This window comes from Hibiscus syriacus, unplaced genomic scaffold, assembly GCF_006381635.1.
Source record: "Hibiscus syriacus cultivar Baekdansim isolate YM2019G1 unplaced genomic scaffold, ASM638163v2 tig00007179_pilon, whole genome shotgun sequence".
NCBI lineage: Eukaryota > Viridiplantae > Streptophyta > Magnoliopsida > Malvales > Malvaceae > Hibiscus > Hibiscus syriacus.
In genome coordinates, this window is record NW_024062128.1 from 29,179 (window position 1) to 53,923 (window position 24,745).

Consider the following 24,745-nt stretch of genomic DNA (forward strand, 5'->3'; position numbering starts at 1 on the left):
TGAAAATAAAATACGCGTAGCGATTATAATGGCGCTTTAAAAATCGCGTTGCGATTTACAGATACACGTTGCGATTTTACGTATTGTCGTTGCGATTTACGGATACGCGTTGCGATATACGGATACGCATTGCGATTTACGGATACGCGTTGCGATTTACGGATACACGTTGCGATTTACGGATACGCGTTGCGATTTATGTGTTCGCGTTGCGATTTTCATATTCGCGTTGCGATTCTGGAAAATCGCAATGCGAATTTGTACTATCGCATTGCGATTGTCAAGAATCGCGTTGCGATTTTGGAAATTGATTTGCGATTCTGGGGATCGCGTTGCGATTTTGTTGGTCATTTTGGTAAATCCAAAAAAAGTTGGTTAAAATCGTATATTATAAGACATTTTTGGTCACTGAGGCAATTTTCTCTTATTTTTTTAATTTTTGGAACTTTTGAATAACACAGGGGAATATCATAAAGCTTCTTTGATTATAGCTTTAGTAAAGGAGGTCACCCATTACGTCTAGTCATCTAACTTTAGGTCCCACCCTCTTAAAGAATTGCTATAACTGGGAGATCTTTGGATGCCAGATTCCAATCCACCCTCATAGGGTTTTCACCTACATATCAATGTATAGGACGCCTCTTTTAATTCGATTTATTCCATTTATAATTTTAAAATCAAAATTTGAACTTATGTTCTTACTTAAAGATTTACTCATTTAAGTATGAAATAGCAGTTCTGCTGTAAAGTGCCATGTACGTGCAGATCTCTAGTTGACAATCACTCTTTACAAAATGAGTTACAAATGTCTACTTTTCAAAATGATTGTACGAATAAATTGGATTGAGTACAACTGTTTTTCAGTTTTCCAAAATTCAAATCTGCTCAAGGAGAGGGATCCAGCAGTACGTTGTAGTTTTGTTGGCCAGAAGTTGACATCTCCTTCGAATTAGCATCAAGATCTCATAATTGATGCTGCCATGCCCTACCACAAAGCTCTTTGTCTTCATTTGTCAGTGTTGTAGGGCTCGTACATCATGTCCTGTCAGTCTACCAATGTGTCCTGCTGTGCCATATCAGAGCAACACAAAAGAAGAAGAAATTTTCATTCATGTTCCTGCAAATTTAAGTGCTACATTTCACTGGAAAAAAAAAAGAAACCCCATTACTCTGGATCTAAGCCCCAGACAAAAAAAAAATAGTTGATCACTGTCTCAAGTCCCAAGAGATAATTGCCTTTTAAAAAGAACCACTGTAGATTAAACAAATGCAGGATTCGTTAATCCCAAATGGTGATGAAACAATAAGGGATTCCCAAGATCTTAAAGTATATTTTTGTTGCTTTTCATAAGAATTCAGATCAAAACTTAAACTTTCATATAAATAATATCAAATTTCTTATCTTTTAAGACCCGCAGTGGATAATGAAATGAATTTACATTTCGTTGCTTATTAAAGTCCACATTGAGGGAGATAGAAAGAGAAATTATAAAGATTTCCCCCAATCAGGGAGGTGATTACTTACATAATTACATGTGGTTGGTATTAAGCAGTCGTCGTTTCTTACTACCCAAAGTGTTTCTTTTTGTCGTTTGTTATCTACATAATAATATATTTTAACTTGCCAGTCAAGCTTTGTTGTGATTTTGTTGAAAGGTGGGGGATAAATATCTATAAACAATAACAAAGTTGACATGGAAAGCTTCTAAATTAGACCAACCGCTTTGTTGCAGCTCACGCAGTTTACATGAACTAATAGAAAGAAAAAGGCAGCCTTAGTTTCTGTGGAAGAACAATAACTGATATTTACATGTTCCTTTATTGCATCCAAAGCAGGCAAAGCTTGTTTTTTAAGAGAGGGAATGAGAGAAACAGGGGCTTGTAGGTTTGTAACTACTGTTTTATTTGTCCTTTTTAGGAGCTAGCTTACTTGATTTGATGAAGTTACCTTGAAGTGCACTTCCCTGTCTGCTATTCTTTTAATTTTTTTAAACAAACTTTTCTTCTGGGAAGATGAACCAAAAAAGCACCTTGGGTATTCTGAATCAGAGAAAATACAATCTTTTTTTTTATCAAGAGCTTTGTTTTGATGAAGAAATGGGGTTTGGGTTTTGATTATGAGGTCTTTGGGAGGTGTTTAGGGGTTTAGTTTCTAGCTGGGTTTTCGGAGATGAAACAGAAGGGTAGCTCAGATTTGGTAAGTAAAGTGGTGGTGGTGGCTGTTAAAGCAGCAAGAGAGATCCCAAGGACTGCTCTGGTCTGGGCTTTGACTCATGTTGTTCAGCCTGGGGATTGCATTAAGCTGCTTGTGGTTGCTCCAGTCCACTCCTCAAGTAACTTACTTTTCCTTTTTATCTTCTCTCACTCTTTTATTTGTTTTTCTCTTTACTCTTTGTGTGATGGAAATCATTGAGCAGATTTGGGTAATAGAAATTATATGCACAGAAGCTGAGCTTGCATTTGGGTTTTGCTATATACTTTTGGAAACAAATTTGTTCTACTTCTACTCCACTTTTTTATGTTTATGCCTTATAAAGTGGCAAGATACACTCATTGCAACAAAATGTGTTGCCGTTTAACACACAAGTAAACTGTTGAATTCTGTGTTCCCGAATTTGATAATGCCTTTTAACTTCACTTAGTTTGAGTAGATTGTAGTGAGCTTGTGGTGAAATTGCATAATGTTTCTTTATTCCTTTATTGGACTTGGGGTGTTTGTTAGCACACATAAGTCATAATTGATAATTTTCGATTACCGGATTCAGTTATACATTGCCGTTACAGCTGAGAACATGGTTTAAGCATTCTTTGCTGATGATGATAGCTTCATGAATTCTCAGGTAAAAGGATATGGGGGATTTCAAGATTTACCAGTGATTGTGCCACTGGTCATTGGAAGTCTCTCTCAGGAACTAATAATTCAGATGCAAAACAGGATCTTGCAGATTTATGCTCCCAAATGATTTTTCAGTTAAAAGATGTTTATGACCCCGAGAAGGTTTGTGTTTCTTTATTTTCAGATGCTCCTTTAGTTGTTTAGTTCTTTGTTCCTGGAGTTCAGTTGTTAAGATATCTTTGCAGGTGAAAGTCAGGATAAAAATTGTTCCTGGATCACCGTACGGAATAGTCGCTACCGAGGCCAAGAAAGCTCAATCCAACTGGGTGATTTTGGATAAGTAATATATACAATGTAAACTTTGTTATCTTGCATGATATATCACATTCTGTTGTTTAGCTTTGTGTGACTATGCAAATTACACATGGTTTTAGTTAACTTATTCGTTTAGTGGATAACATTCTGATGTTCTTAACTTCTTTCTGTTCTTCTATTTTGTTCAATTAATTGTTGTTCTTATTGCCTTTGAATGCTTTCACAGACACTTAAAACACGAGAAGAAACATTGTCTGGAAGAGCTGCAATGCAATCTTGTGGTCATGAAGCATTCACAGCCGAAGGTTCATCGGTTGAACTTGGTTGGATCACCGAACATGGCACCTAAAGTGGCTTGGCCATTATCCTTTGAATCAGAAACATATCCTAAACGTAGGAAAAGCAAGCACGACATGTTCGATGAAACTACAGGGCCATTTGTGACTCCGGTCAGTAGTCCTGAGCGTGAATCATCCCTAACAGCTACTAATATCGGAACTTCATCAGTATCAGGCTCAGATCCAGGGGCCTCACCGTTGTTGCTCCCTGGGGTATATGAAAGTTTGAAGAAAAGTTATCCATTTATCACTGAAAAAAGACAAAGTCTGTTTGAATCTGATTCGGACTCTGAAAGTGAGCTAGATTCTCTTAAAACCGGATCGTATTTCACTCCACGGATGTCCAACTTCCGTAGTTCTAGCCCCGACTCTAAGCATTTCGAAAACGATTTACGGAGACTGAACGATTCATCTATAACTTCAACGTATAACTTTTTGTTGGAGAAATTATCTATATTGAATCGAGAACCTGATGTCGGGGCCCTTAATTATAGACCTGATTTGAAGGTCAGCAAAAGTGTGAGGGAAGCCATCTCATTGTCAAGAAATGCTCCTCCTGGACCTCCTCCATTATGTTCAATATGTCAGCACAAGGGACCTGTGTTTGGGCACCCTCCAAGGGGGTTCACTTATGCTGAACTGGAACGTGCTACAAATGGCTTTTCACAATCAAATTTCTTGGCTGAAGGCGGATTCGGTTCTGTTCATAGAGGGATCTTACCTGATGGTCAGGTGGTTGCTGTGAAGCAACATAAGTTGGCTAGTTCTCAAGGTGACCGAGAATTTTGCTCGGAAGTTGAGGTGTTAAGTTGTGCACAGCATCGGAATGTTGTAATGCTGATCGGATACTGCATTGACGATGGAAAAAGATTGTTAGTTTATGAGTACGCCTGCAATGGGTCTCTGGATTCTCATCTTTATGGTAAGTTCACCTCTTTGAAACTATAGTTTGATTGAGTAACACGAGTTTAATGGAATGTACTTAAGACAAGACATTGAGTACTACATTTGATCGGTAGATAAATTTGGTTGAATGTATACAACATTATCATCAGTCTGATATGTCCCTTGTCCTTCACGAGCACTGCTGATTTCTCTGAATAGATAATCATGAAATTGGAAATTTTCAGGGAGAAATCATGATACGTTACGATGGTATGCAAGACAAAAAATTGCTGTTGGAGCAGCCAGAGGATTGAGATACCTTCATGAAGAATGCAGAGTTGGTTGTATCGTACACCGAGATATGCGGCCCAACAATATCCTTGTCACCCATGATTTCAAACCTTTAGTACGTCACATCTCTAAGATCTATGTTAACAAATTTTCTATTTTCTCTTGATCAGCTGTTTGTTCCTCTTCATGCTCGGTTCATTCGAGTCTGAGAAGTCTTCTTTTTGTACCAAACTTCAGGCACATATACCAGTGGCTATAAGAAAGGCATATGATACAGACTGTAAACTGACTATTGCTTCTGAACCATTCAGGTTGGGGATTTTGGGTTGGCAAGGTGGCAGCCAGATGGAGGCAGAGGAGTCGAAACTAGAGTGATTGGTCGATTCGGGTACATATATTTTCTATTCCTTGTTACTTATATTTTCCAGAATGAACAAATTTATTGAAGATAACACTCTTTTTGGTAGGTATTTAGCTCCAGAATATGCCCAAAGTGGCCAAATAACAGAAAAGGCTGATGTCTACTCCTTTGGGGTGGTAATGGTGGAGCTGATCACAGGACGAAAAGCTATGGACATCGGTCGGCCAAAGGGACAGCAGTGCCTCACAGAATGGGTACGTGTCCGACTTATTTCAGGTTACAAACTTATGGAATTAATTTAAGCTGGATTTTTCATCGATTTGAATTTGTTGCAGGCACGTCCTTTACTAGAAAGTTATGCCATACAGGAACTCGTCGACCCCCGCTTGGGGAACAGCTACGTGGAGCAAGAGCTCTACAGCATGCTGCAATGCGCTTCCTTGTGCATCGGGCGAGACCCTCATACAAGGCCTCGTATGTCTCAGGTTGCAAAATTAGGAATTGCATAATAAAAATCCCTTCCGAGACACATTTATTCTGTCATCATTGTTTCAATGATCATTGAACAATTTCATCCAATCTCAGCATCTCTGAAACACTGAATAGAACTAGGTATGCATGTGTATGTCAAAGTTATAGTCCTTTGTGCAGCTTATCTGCTCCGCGTCTCCGACTCTCCATCACACTGTCGGAACATTTTGTAGTGGTTGCCATAAATGCGTTCGTGTTCAACAATTAGAAATCTTTACCCTGTCACCTATATGATTCTTGTAAACATCATATCTTAACCTTTCACAATTTACAGTTAACTGAGTTAAGTTTACACCATGAAGGTACTTCGGATGTTGGAGGGGGACGTCATCACAAATTCGACCTTCTATGCATGAATTTCCGGGGATCGTTAAAGCGCATCCGGTGAGCTGCCGAAGCAGTTAGATTGAATATCAGCATCATGGTCTTGGCAGAAAATATCTGTAGCTACACTATGTAGAAAGAGTAGATAGACAGCTCACTCTTGGATATTAAAGAAGGCCTGAGGCAAATAATGTCACCCTTTGATTTTAATATGATATAGATTTTATTGTATGGTCATACTCATATGTAACTGTAAAATTTCATTTTTCTCCTGTTTATTTGGAGTTGGACACGTTTTTAGCCTAAACTAAATATTTTTTGGGTGTTATTGTTCTAATTAATTTTAGATCGGATATTTTCTCATAAATTTTAGAATCCTTACTAAAGTCAAATATTCGATACGGATTGATTCAGATTAATCATGATAAAACCCTGAAAAATTGAAAAGACAACGAAAAAGAATTATGATGTTATGAATAAAATAAACTAAATTAAAAATTTACTTTTATAACATGAAATATTAATATTTTTCCTAGTTCAGTGTATGTACTAGAATGGCCTCGTGCATAAGAACAAATAATTAAACCAAATGCAATGAATAATAGATGATCTCTCACATCTCACATAGTTATCGAAATGACATAATGTAGTTGCTATACAAAGGTTATTTAATGTCAATATGTACTGAAACAAGATTAGAAATTAATAACATTATCATATGTTATACGATGAGAGAGATTCTACTTTTATAATAATGCCAAATCAGTGTATTTTGAAACCATGTAAATGGAGTTGTCTACTATGTCAATCCATGATTAACTCTTCAACTTGGAGGAAAAGAAAATATCCAAACAAAATAATAATAAATTAAGTCCATCCAATCATCTCCTCTAGGTATGCCTCCATTTTCATGAACCCCACCTTTTATATTTCACCAAACTTATTCACTTTGCTTCCATTCTCTTTGTGAAAAGCTTTGTCAGGAAGGAAATGGGCAGGAGGTGCTCACATTGTGGGAATATAGGCCACAATTCGAGGACCTGCTCCACTTTCAGGGGTACTACTACCACTGCTGGTGGCGGTGGACTTCGGCTGTTCGGTGTTCAGCTGCAGCTCGACATACCTTCGTCTGTTGCTGCTAATAATATGAAGAAGAGTTTCAGCATGGATTGCTTGTCTTCTTCCTCGGCCTCTCTTTCTCCTTCATCTTTGTCTTCCTCTCGAGTTTCCATCGATGAGAATTCTGATAAAATCTCCGTTGGTTATCTGTCTGATGGTGGCCGATCTCCCGAGAAAAAAAAGGGTACTTGTAGATGTTCAATTTGCTATTCTTATGTGTGTGTATATATGTATGTATATATTTACTTGTATGGATTGGATGCGTAAAGTCAGGAGTTCCATGGACAGAAGAGGAACACAGAATCTTTTTAGTAGGGCTTGAGAAGCTTGGGAAAGGAGACTGGAGAGGCATCTCCAGAAACTTTGTTACTACCAGAACTCCGACCCAAGTTGCTAGCCACGCTCAAAAGTATTTTCTCCGACTGGCAACGCTCGACAAGAAGAACCGACGTTCCAGCCTGTTCGACATGGTACGTTATCCGCTACACAGATCAGTAGGTCCGACTATCTGTTTAAGATTTTTCTTGTCATTCCTGTTCTGACGCCATGACAGGTTAGAAGCAGTAGCATGGCCGGACCTCCTCCTAGTCTCACAATCCCTCGATTCAATTCGGATCGTCATCAACATCAACATCATCATCATCCCAAGCCGGTCGACGGTTCGCCGCATGACACAACACCTGATCTAGAGCTCACACTTGCGGCCCCGAGGCCGGCTTTAGAAGAAAACAAGTCGTCCCCAACGACCCTCATCAGTGTTACTTAACAATAACTTTTCAGTTCAAGCTGATAAAGATGAACACAATACTATAGTAATTACTAATTAGTAGTATTTAATTAATTAATCCTTCCTTTGTTAATCATAATTAGTAAAATCTTCATTCCATTGCATTATCTACAAGAAAATTATGAATTTTTCACTCTTTATAGCTGGTCCATATCCTTTCCTCCACAACATCTATACAAATTACGAGGAAATGTTGAAGAGACTGCACTTTTTCATGAAAGGTGTATTCATGGCACATGATGTGAATAAATACACAAGAAAAAGACAAGTTGCACCTTGTCCTATATACCAGGAACTTGGGACCATGATGCATAGATTGACAATTCAGCCAGTTATTGGGTCCTCTTCAAGACAAAACCCATCTTTCATAGAATTAAAAAGCAAAGGAATTGAGAACATAAAAGATCTTGATAATGTCACTGTATATAGATTAAACATGCTTAATTCTACGTACTATACTATAATGTACCAATCACGATTAGAGATGAGTATTTTATTCGAATTTGACAACTCTGACCTGATCTGATCAGATTGATTTTTTATTTTTTGGGCTGGATCATATTTTTTTTAAGGAATGAGATCGGAATGAGTTGAGTTTAGAGTGAAAAAATCAACATGACCCGAGATGCTAGTTACATTATCTCTTATATATTTATGGATAATTGTAATAATATACCTCTCAATATTTTTTTTCAATTAGGTCCTTATTCTACTTAATAATAATATATATTATATATGGATCATGTTCGGCTTTTTACTTTAAAAATTGGGTTGAATTGGACCTCCTAAACCTGGGTCGAGTTGGGTGTGGGTAGAGAGGACAAATTTTCAAGTCGGTTTCAGATGAGCTAAAAAATCGGACCTATATGATCACATGTTCATAGCAGAGGGGGTCCTTCCCCAGTTTTTGTCTGAACTTCGTAAAGACTCGAAAGATAGGGAAATGAAGCTTGTCCACAAGCTTAAAAGCTTGGAATAACAATAAATATACAACATTAATCACCACTTTGGAGCAGTATTGGCATTGAAATTTGCCATTTTGCTGCTGAATGGGAAAACACTGAAAGGAATCTTGCTATACAGTTTCTGTCATGTTTATTATAAGCATAGTGTAATAGTATATAGTATAGCTCAGGAAAAACCAAGCCAACTGAGATTCTACAGACATATACGTACCTTCCTTATCTCCCACTCACTCACTTATCCTAAAATTTCATACCAAAAGAATCGAATTTTTTACCACTTGGCTTAACCGATATTTAAGAATGATTATGGGTCGGGTTTTTAGGTCACTCGAATTCGATCTAATGATTAATTTTTCTACCTACACTTAATTTGATCCGGATTTAAGATAACTTCATTCAATCTAAAATCCATCTGATCAAAATCCGTGGAACTCATGTCAAAGCCCATCCCTACCGATATTGGTACTATCGCTATATTAAAAGCATAGTGACCTTTGAACAAACTAGGACATGTTTTAAATTTTGGTTACGGCTGAAAACATCAATGAGGTGCCATGTTGTTTTTGGCTGCCAACCAAACTTTTTTTATTTATTTGTATGTATACCCACATGCTGTCCCATCTGTTTGTGCATCATGAATTCAATCTATGGATATCATAAACCTTTCATCTATATCTACGTGTTCTCATTTTTCATCATATATAGCAACATTATCGGCACGTTTTGTATTTTCTTTTCAGTAAATATCTTATCATTTTCTACTGTTAATCTCAACCATCTATTTTCTCTCCTCCAACGATCTTAAATCTGTGTAAAATTAAAAGAGTTTTACATTGTGTAACAGAATCATATATATATATATATATATATATATATATATATTTTTGAAAATAACTGTTTTAATTTGTTTAGGGAAAAATATTAAATTTTAGTTTGATGAATTTATTTGGCTAAAACAAAACATTAAACAGCCCGATAAATATGAATATTTTTTATAAAACAAAAGTTTGAAAAAAATAATACTTTTAACTTTTGAAACTGCTCAATAAATTAAGTATTAAATAATTTTAAACATTAAGTTAAAATATATTTTTATTAATAGTTCAATGCAATTGATTAAATTTTCATTATGATCTCCTTAAAATATTCAAATAATTACACATCTTCACTTTAACGTTACAAAAAATGGAGATTTTAAAATAAAAAATCAAATCTAAAATTTTAACATAGTAAAACGAATAAAATCATAATTCAATTTCAAATTATCATGTTAAAACCTAGGGATTCTTGATAGTATGGATCTTGTAACAAAGGTGTGGTGCACTCCGCTGCTTCGGTCAGTAAATCCTTCATGCGAGTCGAGCATGGAAGAACATTTCGTGACCAAACGTAACACTAAGTTTCCAAATTTTAAAGATTTGGAGAATGTTTCAGCCATTTGCCTAACATGGTACACAAGACGATCAACAGAATCCTGAGTTAAGTGAACATTATGATTCAAGATGTTGTGTAAGAGGTTAAATAGCGAATCCGTCCATACCAATTCGTTCGAGAAGAGAAATTCGTGGCATGGAAGCAAGATGAATCTCCTCTCCTCTTCCTCCCAACAAAGAAGCGTCCGACAGAAGACAGAAACGCGAGCCAGGTGCAGGCATTCCTTCTCAATCCTAGTCATCACGTCACAGATTGGGGTGTTGATACCCTCTTTTTGCAGTACGAGTGGAAACAATAATCCGTGTACCGTGGCCCTCTGATGAAGCTTGAAGTACTCAATCGTCGAAGTCAGTAGCAGACGAGAAGCTGGATCTGCTAGAACCAAAAACTTGGGGAAAACAATTGAGCAGAGAACCTGACTTGGCCAAGCAAGCTTGTCTTCATCCTCACTCGAAAGATGAGAAATTAGAACCAAAGCAGTCTCATCCTCGGTTTTCAAGGCTCGATCAAACTCAGAACTCGAAAAGAATTCGCTCTTTTATCGAAACAATGTTGGCGAATTTCATTCGCCAAAGTTACCGTTTTGAAACTAGACTCATAGTTTATAAACCTGTCTCTCAAACTAATAGCCATAGTTTCAATTTCAGGTTCCAAAGTCACATTCGAGCCCGATCGACTGCCATTTCGACCCCAACTTCCTTCTTACTGTCGTCTCCATTTTCTTCAACTTGATCGAACAAGCTCTGATCATTTTCCAAACTATCATCATAAAACCTCGGACCAAAATCAGCTGCAGATAAAGGAAGCCAATAGAGAAGTGGATCGTTAGCTGTAGACGTGTCCTTAAGCCAACCCGGCATGGACTCGAACTCTTCGACTAATTCTTCACCGGAGTCCAGACCAAAACTAGAAATCCACTCATTAACACGATTTGGTTCAGACATTCTATCGAACAGGTTCCGTGCTGCTTTCTTGACCCAAAACTCAAGCCCTGAAATTTCATTCAAAAAAATACGTGCCAGCTTAGATAATTCCTTCGCAATAAACTTTTTGTTCTCCCAAGCAAGAAACGGCAATTTTCTTGACTGAACCATACCCGGAAGCATCTCTATAAACATAACTCTTAAGCAAAATAACAAGAGATCAACTCACCAATCAACAAAACTGAAAGGAAAAAAAAACAATTAATAGAAAAGGCAAAAGGAAGCATCTCTATTGCTTAAAATTTCTGGGTTTACCTTTTTGGTGTGGTAGGTGGAGAGAAAGATGAGTCCTTGACAATGGGATTGCAGGGTTTGGTAAGCAAAGAGAGGAAAGAGCTTGTCGTGATTGGAGTTATTGTTGACGATGAAGATGTTGTCGCATTGAAACTCTGTTGTAGCCAAAGAGATGCTTCTGTTTCAGGTGTTGGGTTATTCATGAAAATGTCAAACAACGTAACCCATTGCTCCATTTTTCTTTCTTCCATGGCTTCCTTTGTCTTCTCGGATTGTCAATAGGAAAAACGCGGGAAAATTGATAGATAGAACTGGAAGATACTAATTGGAATACAGTAATCAGGTACATACAGGCCGGCTAGTCTTTTCTTTTTATAGGTTCTTAGTTTGGACTGAGACCCAAAGACAACGGGCCACATGAGGACGCCATGAGAAGAGCCTCGAAAGCATAAATGGGAAGCTTGTGCATTGTGCTATATAACAGGTAGGATAAGAGTAAAAAAGAATGCTTCAAAGTGCAAAGCTAAGAATTTTTAATTGGTTCTCTTTTACTGAGAAAAATGCCAATATACAATAATACTATGTAAGCTGAAAAACGAGTCAACTGGATGTGCAATATACATGGAAATGCAGATGTGGAGACACATGCTTTTTAACGAATTGCGTGTTTAAGTTGACACGGCTGGCTTATTGATCGGAGCAGATACAGATTCAAGATTCAGGTCTTCGACTTCCTTCGACGGGCCAATGTTGGAATGCGGTTGTCTATGTGTTTTGATGGCATCCTTTATTTTCTGAAACTGCAGATGACAAGGAAAAGAGTTTTCTGTAAGTGATACTGTTTCATAAGAAAACTGATAATCTATACATGCAAGTTTCGAAGCCTAAATATGCATGAAGAAGAGTTTTCTAGCAAGAAACCCTGTACGGTTGTCCTTCCGGCTTGTATACTTCTCTTACCATTCTCTGAACAAAAAGACCACCACCGGACAAAGGATTCTAGTATGCAATTCAAGCAAGTTTATCAATTTCCTAGCAGCCAAGTGGAGAACGAATAACCAACAGGATCAAATCATGTTTTAACGAGGGCAAGTACGACTACGGGATTGGAGGGGATAATCTCAGGGTTTTCTCGGGCTGTCCTGCAGAGCTGCCAAATTCATCATTCAGCATACATCAGAAACAACATCAACTATTTCAAAAAGTGGTAACACCAAATGGTTCAGACATAAATTATTTAAAGAGCACAGCTATTAGCCTGGTTCGAGAAGTTGCCGTTGGATGCATTCTTGAGTGGAAGTAAGCGATGAACTAATAAACATCAGATTATGAATTCAATCAAAAGACCTTATGGTGCTACAGTAAGCTTTCTGACTGTATATTTTAATTTCTTAAAGACGACCCCGTGCTAATATTTCCCGATAAAGGAGGGACCTCACGTCAAAGGAGAACTAAAGCATCCATCACATCTTATAGACCACTCTAACAAATGTCAAACATTATATAAACCAAGATAGACTTGGCAGTTTGCAGTTATTGGATCATATATTGTACTCATTATATATCTTCCATCATGTTATTAAAATCTGAATAACGATATATTTCTTCGAGAGATACTTTGAGGTTCTCCAATGCAGAAATCATCTAGAACTAATAAAGAGCAAAATTTCGCCAACACCAAAAGTTGATTTGATCTTTGAAGTATTAGAAAACATGAATTACCTTGGGAAATAGAGCTCTGCAAGAAGCACACCAAGTTCCATAAAATTCAACAATCACTAGTCTATCTTTAGCTTCACTTAACGCACCCAAAAACTCTCGAGTAGAGTGAATGTCAATCATATTTGGTCCTGCATTCTTTTCCCACCATTTCGGCTGGTTTGTTTCTGTAATAGCCGCATGAACCTGCAATAAAAAACTTGGTTAATGGTTCTCCTTCTCTGTATAGGGAACTGATCAATAGTTTCTCCAAATTGCATCGAGAAATCCAGTGAAGTACAGTTCCGGAAAACATTGCACGTGTAATTAACAGTGAGACCTACTCAACGGGTGATAAGTTAATGCTATCAGCCATGAATGAGAAGAAGTAGCCCCAATTGCAGGAGAAAATTTCATACTTAATCAATACTTTAACATGTTTCAATCTCATGCAATTCATAATAACAAGAAATAAATGAGAAAGTTATTAACCATGAATGATAATGTTGAAAAAATTGAAGTGAATTCATTGATGATTTGATTTTTTTTTTTTGAAAATTTTAAATTAAAAGATATTATCTTTTTAAAATTTGAATATTAATGAATAACATTTTTTTTAGTAAATTCTCCTTTGAGAATTCCCTATAAATAGAGAACTAACATTCTAAGTTAAACATATCTTAGAAATCAAGAACTTCAAACAACTTGAAAATTCTCTTTTTCTCTAATAGGCGAAAATATATCTCAAAAAAACTGTGTAGCGACAGGCCTCAATTCGTTTCCTATCGATATATCTATTAAAACTTTTTATTCAATTTTATTTTGTTTTTAAGAAGTTTAACTTCCTTATTTTTTATTTTCTCATGTTTGATTTTCATCTTGCATTGTTATTATTTTATAACAATCTTAAGACAACTTCTTGATTTTGCTTTTCTTTAATCCGTTTTAATTCGAAAATTATGGTAAATTGAGATAGCAAATAAATATGTTTTCGGGATTTATCCTGCCATTTTAACTCGTTTGCTTAATCTCAAAGTGGAGAAATATGTTTAATGGAAATTGTCGTTAAAGTAACATTAATTACTAATTTTGTTTCAGAACGTTGATTTTGTTCGTTAACAAAATTAAAAATAAACAAGAATTAATTTTCTGTTTATTGGAATTATTATTAATTTCAGTTTTGTTTCTTGTACAGAGTAATGGAGACAAGAGACTCCACCAGTTTACCCAACTTGGACGTTAGAATGATAGTACTGGTTCAGAATCCAAATCTAAATGTGAGTCAACCGATAATGATAGTTAATCACAATGAGAAACCAAAGAAATTCTGTGGAGAAAATTTCAAGATGTGGTAACAAAAGAAGAGAAGGAGAGGTAGACAATATTATCGACTTCAATATTGTTGATGATTGGAAGCCAATGATTACATATGCCAGAACTATATTCTGAATAGACATGACTCATTGTATCTGATATACGTTGGTTATGAAACAACTAAAAATTTGTGGGAGGCACTGAACCACAAATATAAAGTCGAACATGCTGGAGCTAAACAAATTTTAGTTGTCAAATTCTTGAATTTTACTATGGTTGACTCTCAACCAGTAGTAAAACAAGTGGAGGAACTCCAACTAATTGTTAATGGAATTCTTGCCGAAAGAATGGTCATAGGCGAATCCTTCCAGGTAGCTGCTATTATTGAAAAATTACCTCTTGGATGGAGTAATTTCAAAAATTATCTGAATCATAAAAGGAAGGAAATGACTGTGGAAGAATTGATTGTCAGACTTCGAAAAGAAGAAGACAATAGAGTCGATACCAAAAAATTTAATGAAGAAACCTCCAAAGAGGATAAGGGAAAACAACCTCCTAAGAATCTAATGAACTGAATTTAGAAAAATTCCAACTAAATGATCCACAAAAACCTGGTGTATAAGCATCAGTAAGCTGATACATCTTAAGGCATGTAAAGCCACAGATGATAAAACTGGTAACTAAGATGAAGATGGTAGCTGCTGTAGCATGCAGTTTGTAAATCTATTGTTATTGTTGCCAATAGATTCAAACCAACTAGGTTCTCATACTAAAAATGCATCATTCTCCTAGATTTCATACTAAAAATGCATAAACAAACAAACCAAACCAATGGGGCACTCATGATTTGACTCATGAATGGAACTAAAACAAGAAAACCCAGAACAAAACAGCAAACCACTTTACCTTAAAAGACAGCAACTGCTTCCTGGAAGTCGAAGGAAGGCGCAAAACACCAACAGCGGAAGAGGGTAAAGAACATATTTTCCTATCTAAACTAATATTGGATGGAAAACCAAGTTGTGGAGAGTTCAAGGTGGATGCAAAGGAACTAAGCAATGAAGCTGAAGAACAGTTAAATGATAATGTTGATAATCTACAAACATCGGCCATCTAATCTAAAGAGGTTTCTTGAGAAAGCAGGGAGAGACAAAAGGGGAGGAAAAAATTGATATTCATTTATAATATTTTCAGGCTAAGTTGAGTCATTTGACTAATAAATTACATGGAAAGTCAAACAGAAAGACAGCTTTCCTATACTTCGGTTCTTTGATGTGAAAGACTGAATTTCGAACCAAAGAACGTGCTTTTAGTTGCATTTTTCATTGGTAATTCCGTTGGTTTGATTCTCTTCAGAATCTTTGATGGGTCGGCCTGTTAGGCTGTTGCTCATCTGTTACCTTTACAGTTAAAAAACAACAGGAAAAGACGTTGGGATTAGGCTGAAAGTATTTCTTTTATTGACAAAATTACATTAGAAATATATATTTTTTTACAAAAAGATGTGAACTTTTCTTCATTCTACATCAGTAGATGCTAATTTCCAAGCTGAAAAAGGCATGATTCGAAAATATAGCTTGCTAGGAACGCGTGGAACAGTTCCTTTTTCAAGGGGTGATTCTGGAAAGATATAAGCATTCTGAGGCCAGATTTCATTTATACTAATTAATCATATTTTACAATTCATAAAAAAACATCCACCTATTTATAATAATTAAGAATGGCCGTGACAGATTATGCTAAGAGCTTCATGAACAAACATCACTACCATAACTCTTCTTCAATCTTCACAAGAATGACTGCTAGAACATTTTGCTTTTCCCCAAGGTAGTTAAATTTACTTCTAAAATATCATAAGAGCCTTGCACAGACTAGTCATGTGAATTTCAGAGGACGTGGTGCAGCTCGGGTAAATGAAAAATTGGAGCCGAGGAACTAGATGAGATTCGATTTTTCGTTTTGAAAAGTAAAATTTATCGACGACGAAGCAGTAGAAGTTCAGTCCTTACAAAGTACAAATTACAAACATCTGCAACTCAACAATATCAACTGGTCCAGATTTTAACAAATATCCTTCTTCTGCACAGTCTCGACATATACCTATTCCCAGTTGTCGTCCTGTCCACTTCTACTCTGTACTTCAGCAGCTAAGAACACTCTGAACGTGCTTAGGAGATAAAACTACTGACTAGGCAATAGAACAGACTCGGGAAATGCCGAAGAACCGTTATTCGGAGCACCCTCTAGTTTGAGAATGGAAGTTACTAAGTTATATATCTGAACATTCTCAAAAGATGGAACCTTCTTTCCCCTTGCAAATCGAGGACCATGACCGATGAAAATGGTCCTCATTGAGAAAACTGCATTGTCATACCCATGTGCTTCTCCACACTCTTGTTGCTTAGTCCTTTTCTGTTCTACCATAAAACTCTCCTCAATCAGCCCTATTATGGGAAGAATACGGTCACTTGCCACATAATGCAGTTAACTAGGTAGCTCCTCCTTAAGATAAAACTTCAAATACTTCCCATTCTCAACTTTTCCAGATTCCAATCCTTCATTCATCTTTGCAACAACATCCGACGGTGAATAACCGGGAGGTGGACGAATCGCAAGTATCGGAACATGACGCTGAACTCAACCAGCAGGAATTTTAATCCAAGGAACTAAATCATCAAGGAAAATCAGTTTTTTTTATCACATGTGCCAACCATCCCATGGTCTCCAACCATAATTATGGTAACATCCTCAAAAACCTGTCTTTTTTCTAAACCATCAATCAACCTCCCAATCGAACTATCGATTCTAGCAACAGCCTTGGTGATCCGAGGATCATCGGGTCCAACCTGGTGACCCTGATGATCAGGATACTCAAAATACAATGTCATAAACACAGGAGCCTCACTGCTAGGCAAATCAAAGTAGCTTAAACAGTATCAACTCTATCCTCAAAAGGAACAGATTCATTATACAACATACAAAACTTTTTAGGACAATCCCAAGAACCCTTTTTTACCTCACTTCCAGGCCAAAAATAGGTGGCAGCCTTTAAACCATGATTGACCACAGTTTCCCAAAGCGATTCACCAAGCCACCACTTTGGTTCATGACTTGACGTATTGAACACCTCACCAGTTTTAGGATCCACAAACTGGTTGTTTACAATACCATGATAAGCAGGATACATGCCAGTGACAATAGAGTAGTGGTTAGGAAAAGTAAGAGTAGGGAAAACAGGAATTAAACCCAACTCAGCTTCAGTCCCATTAGCAATCAAACGGTGGATGTTTGGTAATGAGGTCTTGAATTGGTACCCAAAACGAAACCCATCAGAGGAAATCAAAATGACCACAGGCTTCTCCAGTTTCTTTAAAGGTCGAGAAACGCTGTGAGCTGTTGCTGAAAAAGAAGCTGAAAGAGCAATGCAAGTGAGGAATATGCAAGAAAGAAGAGCCCTTGAATGGCTTGTTGGGTCTTCTTCTTGTGTTGGAACTGGAATCGGCTTTGTTCGACTCAACGAATGAGTACCCATAATTTCCTTCTTCTCCCTTCTACACAGTTTCTATGAAATCAAAGCATCGGTGACAAAAGAAAAGCGAGATCAATAACACTCGATAGAATGTTAATAATTCGTAGAATTAGAATACAAATTTAGCAAGGTGAATAAGAAAGTCTTTGCTTAGTAAGGGACAGTGGAGCAATGTAGTCCAAATGAGGATGAACCTTTTCTGCTTTATAGAAACCATTTTTATTGAGAATATTCCGGCCACTAAGAAAATGATCAAACGCTATTCGCTGCACCCTTTTTGTGTCACGTCTTTGGTGCCTTCAAAAGTGCTCATTGCAGGCCGCGCCCAAGGATGGAGAAAATATATCAAAGACATGTATTCGTAGAAGTATTGGTCATATGTATAAATATTATTTTAAATCGAATCCATTGACCGACCTCATTAGTTGAAGGGAGTGTAATTATTTCTTAAGTTTAAACAGCTACATCTACATGTTAGATATTATCTTTTAATTACTCTAAATCATTTCAAAAAAACATATCTTAAATCATTTAATAGATAAATTATTAAAACAATCATATTTAAATGTTTTAAAAATCAAGATTAGGTGTTATTCTGGGTGACGGTTTTTTCTCAACTTCTGTTGGGGGAATCAAGCTTTTTGGTTCGAAAATATCTGCACCTTCAAGTAGATCAGTTTGTTCTGGATCTTTGTGGGGGTCGTTTCTTACATTCCATGAAGAAACAAGAAATAAAGTTAAGTTCGATGAAGCTAGATTGCTTTTGGATGTGCAGGGTGTTTCGGTGGTTCTGGAGTAATGTTCTGTTATCATTATTGGTAGGGTTGTTTCCCTCAAAATTCTTACGGTGGTTCATGAAGAAGAAAGAACGTTCATTGATGGCTCTTTGGCCGGTGGTGAAGCGATGTATATTGCGCTAAACGGTGATGAGAGGTTTCCTTGGATGCAGGTGGGTTTTCGTTTGCAGTTGCTGGTTTCGAGTTGGTGTTCTGACATGTAGATTCCCATATGTTGATCCTTTTGGTGGAAAGATGGTGGTTGTCGGGTGATTGGGTGCTTTATTTCGATGCTTAAAGGTTTTTTTTATTGGATTAAGGTGAGGTTGGTATGGGTTTTAGAGTGGAGCATGGCATGGTGAGTTAGTGGGAGCATGGGTGGTTTTGTTTGGGTGTAGTGCTAGCATGGGAGGCTTTGGTGGTCAGAGACGGATCCAGGAGCCTTTGTTAGGGGTTGCAAGAGCTCCAGGGGTGACACTTTTGAGGGGTGACACTTTTGAGGGGTGGCACTTGTGGAAGGGTTGCTTGGGATACCCCGAGCACCATGGAGGTCCACCCCTGGATGAGGGGTTGCTCAGGATACCCCGGGCTCCATGGAGGTCCGCCCCTGTTGGTGGTGCTCCCACTTATTGTAAAAAGCAACGTTTTTATATTGGTTTGAACCAAGTATAGTATGATGGGTTTGTCCTGGTGTTTTAGTTGTGCCATTATGTAATCTTTGGCTTTGGCTTTGCTGTTTGTGTATGCTCAGGGTGTTCTCTTGGTATTTTGTCGGCTTGTCTTTGTTAGTTATTATGTGTCGGATTTGGGCTTGTGGTAGGGTAGGGGTTCGGTCTGAACCACGTAATAATATTATGTGATTTGATCTTGACCACCTTAAAGTACATTATTTTTCTTCCATTTAGGATTAGAGAGATTTTTTAATGAGGTCATTGTGGTTGTGTACTTTGTTATCCTTCTTAATACAAAGTACCATCTTTCAAAAAAAATATTTTAAAAATCAATACCTAAATAATATGATATTTGATAATCTAATTGTTAAATTTGTTGTTTTAAACTATCAAAGACAATTCAGATCTAATCGGATTCACATCATAGACTCTGTCGTTTATTATCTTTTTAAAATATTTAAATCCTCATATTCAAAATTAATTTTGACCGTTTGATCATGAAATTCATTGCAACGTTAGCATAACATATTTTTTTTACAAAAAACTGTTTTTTTTTAGAAACACATTTGACGTGATGTGTCGCTGTAGAAAAAAATGTTAATTATAAAATTAATTATAAAATGTTAATTAAAATTAATATGTCCCAGCTATCCTAGCCTAGTTGGGTTTCGACCTTTGCAAAGTTTGACACACCAACATTGAAAACGTAGTCGTTTCCAATGTCGAAATTCCAAATACTAGTCGATTAAGGAGGAGACAAATCTTCAGTTCCTGTAAAAGAAAAAAGAAAAAACTACAGTTGAGAGAGCAGCGATTCAGAAAGACGAAACTTTTATACATATATTGGTTGATAAGAATCGAAACTTAGTGGAGAAATGGCGTACCCAAGCATGGGAGAAGCACATAGGAGAATCACAGATTACTTAAACAAGTTCTCCGACGCCGTTTCATACCAAGATGTAGCTTCCCTTGCTCAGCTCTTTTCCTTCTCCTCCAACTCTCCATCACTCCTTTCCGTTGCTGATGCCCTCAACTTTTTCCAGGTTTTTGTTATCGTCTATCTATTGTTTTAAGAAATTAATAGAAATTTGTCAAATTTTGATTTCCCCCCTTTTCTTTGATAGGATTCGAATAGATTGATAAAGCAATCGGAGAAGTTTTCCCAGTACGGTGAGATTTTGGCCCCGCTTTTTCGTTCTCTGCAAAGCTATAGAGTTGGGAACTTGGTTGATTCCTACCATGCCTTTGAAAAATTTGCAAAGTAATTTACTTGTTTCCTTTTTGGGTTTTCAAGATTTTGCTTCTTTTTTTTCCTTCAGTCCTTTTAATAAGCAATGTGGAAATTGTGGGAATCTCGCTTTGGCAGTGCTTTCATCCAGGAGTTTCGGAATTGGGAATCAGCATGGGCGTTGGAGGCGTTGTATGTTATTGCTTATGAAATTAGGGTTCTTGCAGAGAGGGTATTGATGTGCAAACCTTGTAGTTTTTAATTCTCCAAAGAAAATTTTGTTTTCCATGTCTGATTTAATTTCGGAATATTGTAATTGTAGGCTGATAGAGAGTTGGCTTCCAATGGAAAGTCACCAGAGAAATTGAAGGGAGCTGGATCATTCCTTATGAAAGTATTTGGTGTTCTCGCTGTAGGTTTTTTATCATCTAGAAATACTCGTTATCATCCTGCTTCTGTTAGCAAGCCGTATCGTTTGCAGAAATCACCAATTGTTGCTAACCATTCGTTATGGCACATGGATACCAGGGAAAAGGCCCGAAACGCGTTGGAGCATTATATGTGACTTGCCAACTGTTTAAAATCTACTTCAAGGTGATAATTTTGTTTCTTCTATCTTTGCTTTCTACTTTGTTGGAATCTTTTCGTTTCTGTTCTATAATTATCATATATTTGGTGAATGGATTGTATACTTAGAACCAGGCATTTTGGAGGTTAAGATGCTTTTAAGAATTTTTTTCAGCCCTCGGCCTAGGATATTGTGTTCTCTTCCTCAAACATGCTTACCAAAAGAAATTCAAATGGTTTTCAGCTCCAACATATGTTATGAGTATTTTCATTTTGGAGTTGAGAAGCTCACAAGATTGAAAATGCTCGTATTTTATTTTGCAGCTTGGTACAGTACACCTCTGCCGAAGTGTAATAAGAAGTATTGAAACTGCTCGTATTTTCGATTTTGAGGACTTTCCTAGAAGAGACAAGGTATTTTTCCCCCTTCCCCTGGAATTTTCTGCGTATACAAACTGTTTGATGAGTGTTACCTCCTTTCTCAGGTCACCTATATGTATTATACTGGGCGTTTGGAAGTTTTAAATGAAAATTTTCCTGCTGTAAGTAATCTAAACCCTATGGAGAAAGCTTTACTTATTTCCTTTCAAGATATAAACTTCATTTTTTATTGTGTTTCTTGTGTTTGCCTAGCATGATTAATCATCATTTTGACTTTGGGACCTAGTTTACAACTAGCATCTGAGCTTCTCACTACTATTTTTATCTGGTTTCACATTGTCTAAGCATTAGATTTAAAAAGTTCAATATAACAGGAATTTGCTGCTCCTACTAAATACTGTTTTGATTTGGCAGGCTGACCATAAATTATCATATGCCTTGACACATTGCAACCCTCTTAGAGAATCAAATATAAGGTTCGTTTATGTGTGCTTTTTGTATATATTTCACCTGCACGGTATGGAAGCCATAATAACTGATATAATCAAAATTGTCGCTGCATTGATCATTTTGACATCTTATATGACATTTGATAATTATTCCTTGAATGCGTGCACCAAATTTGACTGGTATTTCAAGTCTGTTTTTGATAAGTTTTCCTGTTGTCGTTAATGTCCTTATTTTATCTCTTATTTTATTTTATTCGTGGAAGTATCAAAACTAATCCAATCTAGTTTTTGATAAAGTTGATTTTTCTTCCAGTATTAGAGAGTACTCTTTTCATAACCGTACAGGGTAACTTCTATCTTCAATGTGTTCCAAAATCGCCGTTGTGGGAGTGGGAACACTTTGATGGTTGGGGTTGGAAAATGACACATGATATACTATTCCGACATACTCGTTATTCAAATTGACTGATTAAATATAAGTAAATGCTAAACTGTCGAGCGAGTTGTTTCACATAATCTTAGTTCTGCATTAAACTTCGACACAAGATAGAATTAAGTTAGGTCCAGTTTTTAGCATTTCTTGCTGATAATTCTTATTTGGTTTGATTATTGTAGGATGATATTAAAATACTTGATTCCAGTGAAGCTTTCATTAGGCATCTTTCCTGAAACTTCCCTCCTAGAGAAGTATAACCTCCTTGAGGTACAGTTTCTAGTTATTATATTTGTTTCCTTTCTATGCGATTGTTATGTAGAAGTGGATGTTTTGTGCTCATGCTATTGTTTCAACATATCAAATTAATAATTAGTGATTGTATTTGCAGTACAATAATGTTGTACAAGCTCTGAAAAGGGGTGATCTCCGACTTCTTCGGCATGCTCTCCATGAACATGAAGACCAGTGAGTTTATCTTCATGATATTTGTTTATATTGAAATTAACTCATCAAAACTGATCTAACTGTTTCTCCGCATCTATAAGGTTTTTAAGATCTGGCGTGTATCTTGTCCTGGAGAAGCTCGAGCTCCAAGTTTACCAGAGATTGGTTAAGAAAATGTAAGAGCTTTACACCAAATTACCCTTCATGATGTATTTTTATTCAATTAATATTTGGTTCATAATATTGACCATAACAATCTAATCTTGTAGTTACTTCATCCAAAAACAAAAGGACCCAAGCAAAGCTCACCAGTTGAAGTTGGAAGTAATTGTCAAAGCGTTGAAATGGCTCGAGATGGACATGGATCTGGATGAGGTACATGTTTTCCAATTACTGTCTTCCATGCAATTTGCGTTTGGTAATGAAAATTTACGATTCTTTTTTCATGTTCCATTTTGCAGGTCGAGTGTATAATGACCATTCTTATATACAAAAATCTTGTGAAAGGGTACTTTGCTCACAAGAGCAAAGTAGTTGTTTTAAGCAAGCAAGACCCTTTCCCCAAATTAAATGGAAAGCCTGTAAACTCATAAACAGAAACCCTCTGAAATGGTAATGTAGAAGTTAATAAAAACTTTTGAGCCTTGATGAATGATATGCAGGTTTGATTGTAAAATGATGAGTTTTATAGAGAGATGACTTGTCAAGCTGGGTTTCCATGGACCTTTTCAGTGTAGTAACCATTCTTTAGGCCTAGCTAATCTATCAATAAAGAGCTTATTTGGCCTTTTTGGTAATGCACCCCCATTTTCCTTATTTTTCATGTTTATCTGTTCAAATTTACATTGCTAATGCTTTGGCTTTTGAACTTGGAAACTGCATTATGGAGATGAGAACTTGGAAAAGTTTTCTTCTCATTTACTGTATATATTGTCATTCAAGATAAAAAGTGATTCGGACGAAAGTGTTGATTGGCTACCTTTTTACTTTTGAAGGAGACGATGAAATTCACTCTTGAAATCCATAACTGAAATGAATCTAATTAAGGATGAGTATAAATTTCAACTGTTATATTTGAATTTTGATCGGTACCTCAAAATTGGATGGTTCCTGGCATTTGAGAGGAAGCTTTTCTTGTGGCTAGAAAACCTAGAGACGATGATTAGAGTTGACAAGTGATTAAAATTAGCATAGTTAAAAAAAATCCAAAATTTGGCTTTCATCTTTAGTTAAATAATTTAATTATTTTGGAAATTTATTTATAGTTTGTTTGTTTCGTCAATTATTCATATGTTTTAAAGTCTTTATATCTAAAATAATAAAGCGCGTCTCCAGCACTGGTATGACCGAGCCTCCTCCAACTCCTCCGGAATCTGATGCCTCCAATCTCATGGAGGCGGAAGAAATCCCACAGCCTGCAACTTTGATGAATATTGATATCCCAGTAAACTCTCAGCCGTTGTTCGTTGATTGTGTCAGGGTTGCCAAGAGGTGAAACCAACACCAACAGAGACACTGGAGACCTTGAAGAGGAGTTCATCCTCACTGATGAGGACTTCATTACTGGAACCAAGTTTGGTCTGCCTTCGATCCAATCCTGAGATCGTGCTAAGACGGTGGTCCTCAAGCTGTTGGGTCATAACATTGGCCTAAACGCTCTAACCAATAGAACTTATGCCTTACGGAAACCATCCAAACCTTTTACTCTCATGGATTTAGAGAACGGGTACTTTCTCGCTCGATTCCAGGACGAAGCTGATTATACCATGGTGTTGGCGGAAGGACCGTGGATCATCTACGGCCAATATCTTACAGTTCAGCCATGTTCCATGAATTTCTGCACATCCCA

The 24,745-nt window shown here is 36.7% G+C and overlaps 6 protein-coding genes and 1 pseudogene across 6 annotated transcripts; 3 read left to right on the top strand and 4 right to left on the bottom strand.

Annotated features, from left to right (window-relative positions):
• Positions 1 to 1,993: 1,993 nt before the first annotated feature.
• Positions 1,994 to 6,016, top strand: LOC120201324 (inactive protein kinase SELMODRAFT_444075-like). The gene is made up of 9 exons (XM_039201953.1): positions 1,994 to 2,333; positions 2,841 to 2,998; positions 3,082 to 3,176; positions 3,378 to 4,411; positions 4,620 to 4,780; positions 4,977 to 5,053; positions 5,133 to 5,280; positions 5,362 to 5,511; positions 5,860 to 6,016. Exons 1-9 carry the CDS (start codon positions 2,171 to 2,173, stop codon positions 5,911 to 5,913), a joined length of 2,040 nt encoding a protein of 679 aa, XP_039057884.1. The 5' UTR covers positions 1,994 to 2,170; the 3' UTR covers positions 5,914 to 6,016.
• An 820-nt stretch (positions 6,017 to 6,836) lies between these two features.
• On the top strand, positions 6,837 to 7,781 carry LOC120201312 (transcription factor MYBS3-like). The gene is made up of 3 exons (XM_039201946.1): positions 6,837 to 7,184; positions 7,274 to 7,470; positions 7,554 to 7,781. Exons 1-3 carry the CDS (start codon positions 6,872 to 6,874, stop codon positions 7,764 to 7,766), a joined length of 723 nt encoding a protein of 240 aa, XP_039057877.1. The 5' UTR covers positions 6,837 to 6,871; the 3' UTR covers positions 7,767 to 7,781.
• Positions 7,782 to 10,022: 2,241 nt separating this feature from the next.
• On the bottom strand, positions 10,023 to 10,819 carry LOC120201287. Its single transcript, XM_039201928.1, has 2 exons — positions 10,766 to 10,819; positions 10,023 to 10,721 (listed from the first exon to the last, which is right to left on the bottom strand). The coding sequence occupies exons 1-2, from the start codon at positions 10,817 to 10,819 to the stop codon at positions 10,023 to 10,025; spliced, it is 753 nt and encodes a 250-aa protein (XP_039057859.1).
• LOC120201325 lies at positions 10,371 to 11,769 on the bottom strand. Its single transcript, XM_039201954.1, has 2 exons — positions 11,425 to 11,769; positions 10,371 to 11,308 (listed from the first exon to the last, which is right to left on the bottom strand). The coding sequence occupies exons 1-2, from the start codon at positions 11,652 to 11,654 to the stop codon at positions 10,843 to 10,845; spliced, it is 696 nt and encodes a 231-aa protein (XP_039057885.1). The 5' UTR covers positions 11,655 to 11,769; the 3' UTR covers positions 10,371 to 10,842.
• A 302-nt stretch (positions 11,770 to 12,071) lies between these two features.
• Positions 12,072 to 15,528, bottom strand: LOC120201289 (thioredoxin-like 2, chloroplastic). Its single transcript, XM_039201929.1, has 5 exons — positions 15,322 to 15,528; positions 13,126 to 13,308; positions 12,500 to 12,553; positions 12,325 to 12,402; positions 12,072 to 12,203 (listed from the first exon to the last, which is right to left on the bottom strand). Exons 1-5 carry the CDS (start codon positions 15,526 to 15,528, stop codon positions 12,072 to 12,074), a joined length of 654 nt encoding a protein of 217 aa, XP_039057860.1.
• Positions 15,529 to 16,351: 823 nt separating this feature from the next.
• Positions 16,352 to 17,947, bottom strand: LOC120201326 (annotated as a pseudogene).
• A 2,233-nt stretch (positions 17,948 to 20,180) lies between these two features.
• On the top strand, positions 20,181 to 23,619 carry LOC120201327 (enhanced ethylene response protein 5-like). The gene is made up of 13 exons (XM_039201956.1): positions 20,181 to 20,434; positions 20,516 to 20,652; positions 20,758 to 20,851; positions 20,942 to 21,031; positions 21,148 to 21,213; positions 21,511 to 21,600; positions 21,672 to 21,728; positions 21,982 to 22,043; positions 22,632 to 22,719; positions 22,841 to 22,917; positions 22,998 to 23,072; positions 23,166 to 23,271; positions 23,358 to 23,619. Exons 1-13 carry the CDS (start codon positions 20,267 to 20,269, stop codon positions 23,487 to 23,489), a joined length of 1,242 nt encoding a protein of 413 aa, XP_039057887.1. The 5' UTR covers positions 20,181 to 20,266; the 3' UTR covers positions 23,490 to 23,619.
• The last annotated feature ends 1,126 nt before the right edge of the window (positions 23,620 to 24,745 follow it).

Bases quoted from the DNA above. Each gene is read 5' to 3' on its own strand.
- LOC120201325 (XM_039201954.1), bottom strand. From the start codon at position 11,654: ATGGAAGAAAGAAAAATGGAGCAATGGGTTACGTTGTTTGACATTTTC. The intron at 11,309-11,424 runs GTAAACCCAGAA...ATTTTGCTTAAG, and splicing joins CCACCTACCACACCAAAAAG to AGTTATGTTTATAGAGATGC.
- LOC120201324 (XM_039201953.1), top strand. From the start codon at position 2,171: ATGAAACAGAAGGGTAGCTCAGATTTGGTAAGTAAAGTGGTGGTGGTG. The intron at 4,412-4,619 runs GTAAGTTCACCT...GGAAATTTTCAG, and splicing joins TCTGGATTCTCATCTTTATG to GGAGAAATCATGATACGTTA. The intron at 4,781-4,976 runs GTACGTCACATC...TGAACCATTCAG, and splicing joins CCCATGATTTCAAACCTTTA to GTTGGGGATTTTGGGTTGGC.
- LOC120201289 (XM_039201929.1), bottom strand. From the start codon at position 15,528: ATGGCCGATGTTTGTAGATTATCAACATTATCATTTAACTGTTCTTCA. The intron at 12,554-13,125 runs GTAATTCATGTT...TGAATTTGGCAG, and splicing joins GCAGAGCTCTATTTCCCAAG to CTCTGCAGGACAGCCCGAGA. The intron at 12,204-12,324 runs GTTTCTTGCTAG...TGTCATCTGCAG, and splicing joins CGGAAGGACAACCGTACAGG to TTTCAGAAAATAAAGGATGC.
- LOC120201312 (XM_039201946.1), top strand. From the start codon at position 6,872: ATGGGCAGGAGGTGCTCACATTGTGGGAATATAGGCCACAATTCGAGG. The intron at 7,185-7,273 runs GTACTTGTAGAT...GCGTAAAGTCAG, and splicing joins ATCTCCCGAGAAAAAAAAGG to GAGTTCCATGGACAGAAGAG. The intron at 7,471-7,553 runs GTACGTTATCCG...ACGCCATGACAG, and splicing joins GTTCCAGCCTGTTCGACATG to GTTAGAAGCAGTAGCATGGC.
- LOC120201327 (XM_039201956.1), top strand. From the start codon at position 20,267: ATGGCGTACCCAAGCATGGGAGAAGCACATAGGAGAATCACAGATTAC. The intron at 22,918-22,997 runs GTGAGTTTATCT...CGCATCTATAAG, and splicing joins CTCCATGAACATGAAGACCA to GTTTTTAAGATCTGGCGTGT. The intron at 23,073-23,165 runs GTAAGAGCTTTA...CTAATCTTGTAG, and splicing joins CAGAGATTGGTTAAGAAAAT to TTACTTCATCCAAAAACAAA.
- LOC120201287 (XM_039201928.1), bottom strand. From the start codon at position 10,819: ATGGCTATTAGTTTGAGAGACAGGTTTATAAACTATGAGTCTAGTTTC. The intron at 10,722-10,765 runs GTAACTTTGGCG...TTTCGATAAAAG, and splicing joins ATGAGTCTAGTTTCAAAACG to AGCGAATTCTTTTCGAGTTC.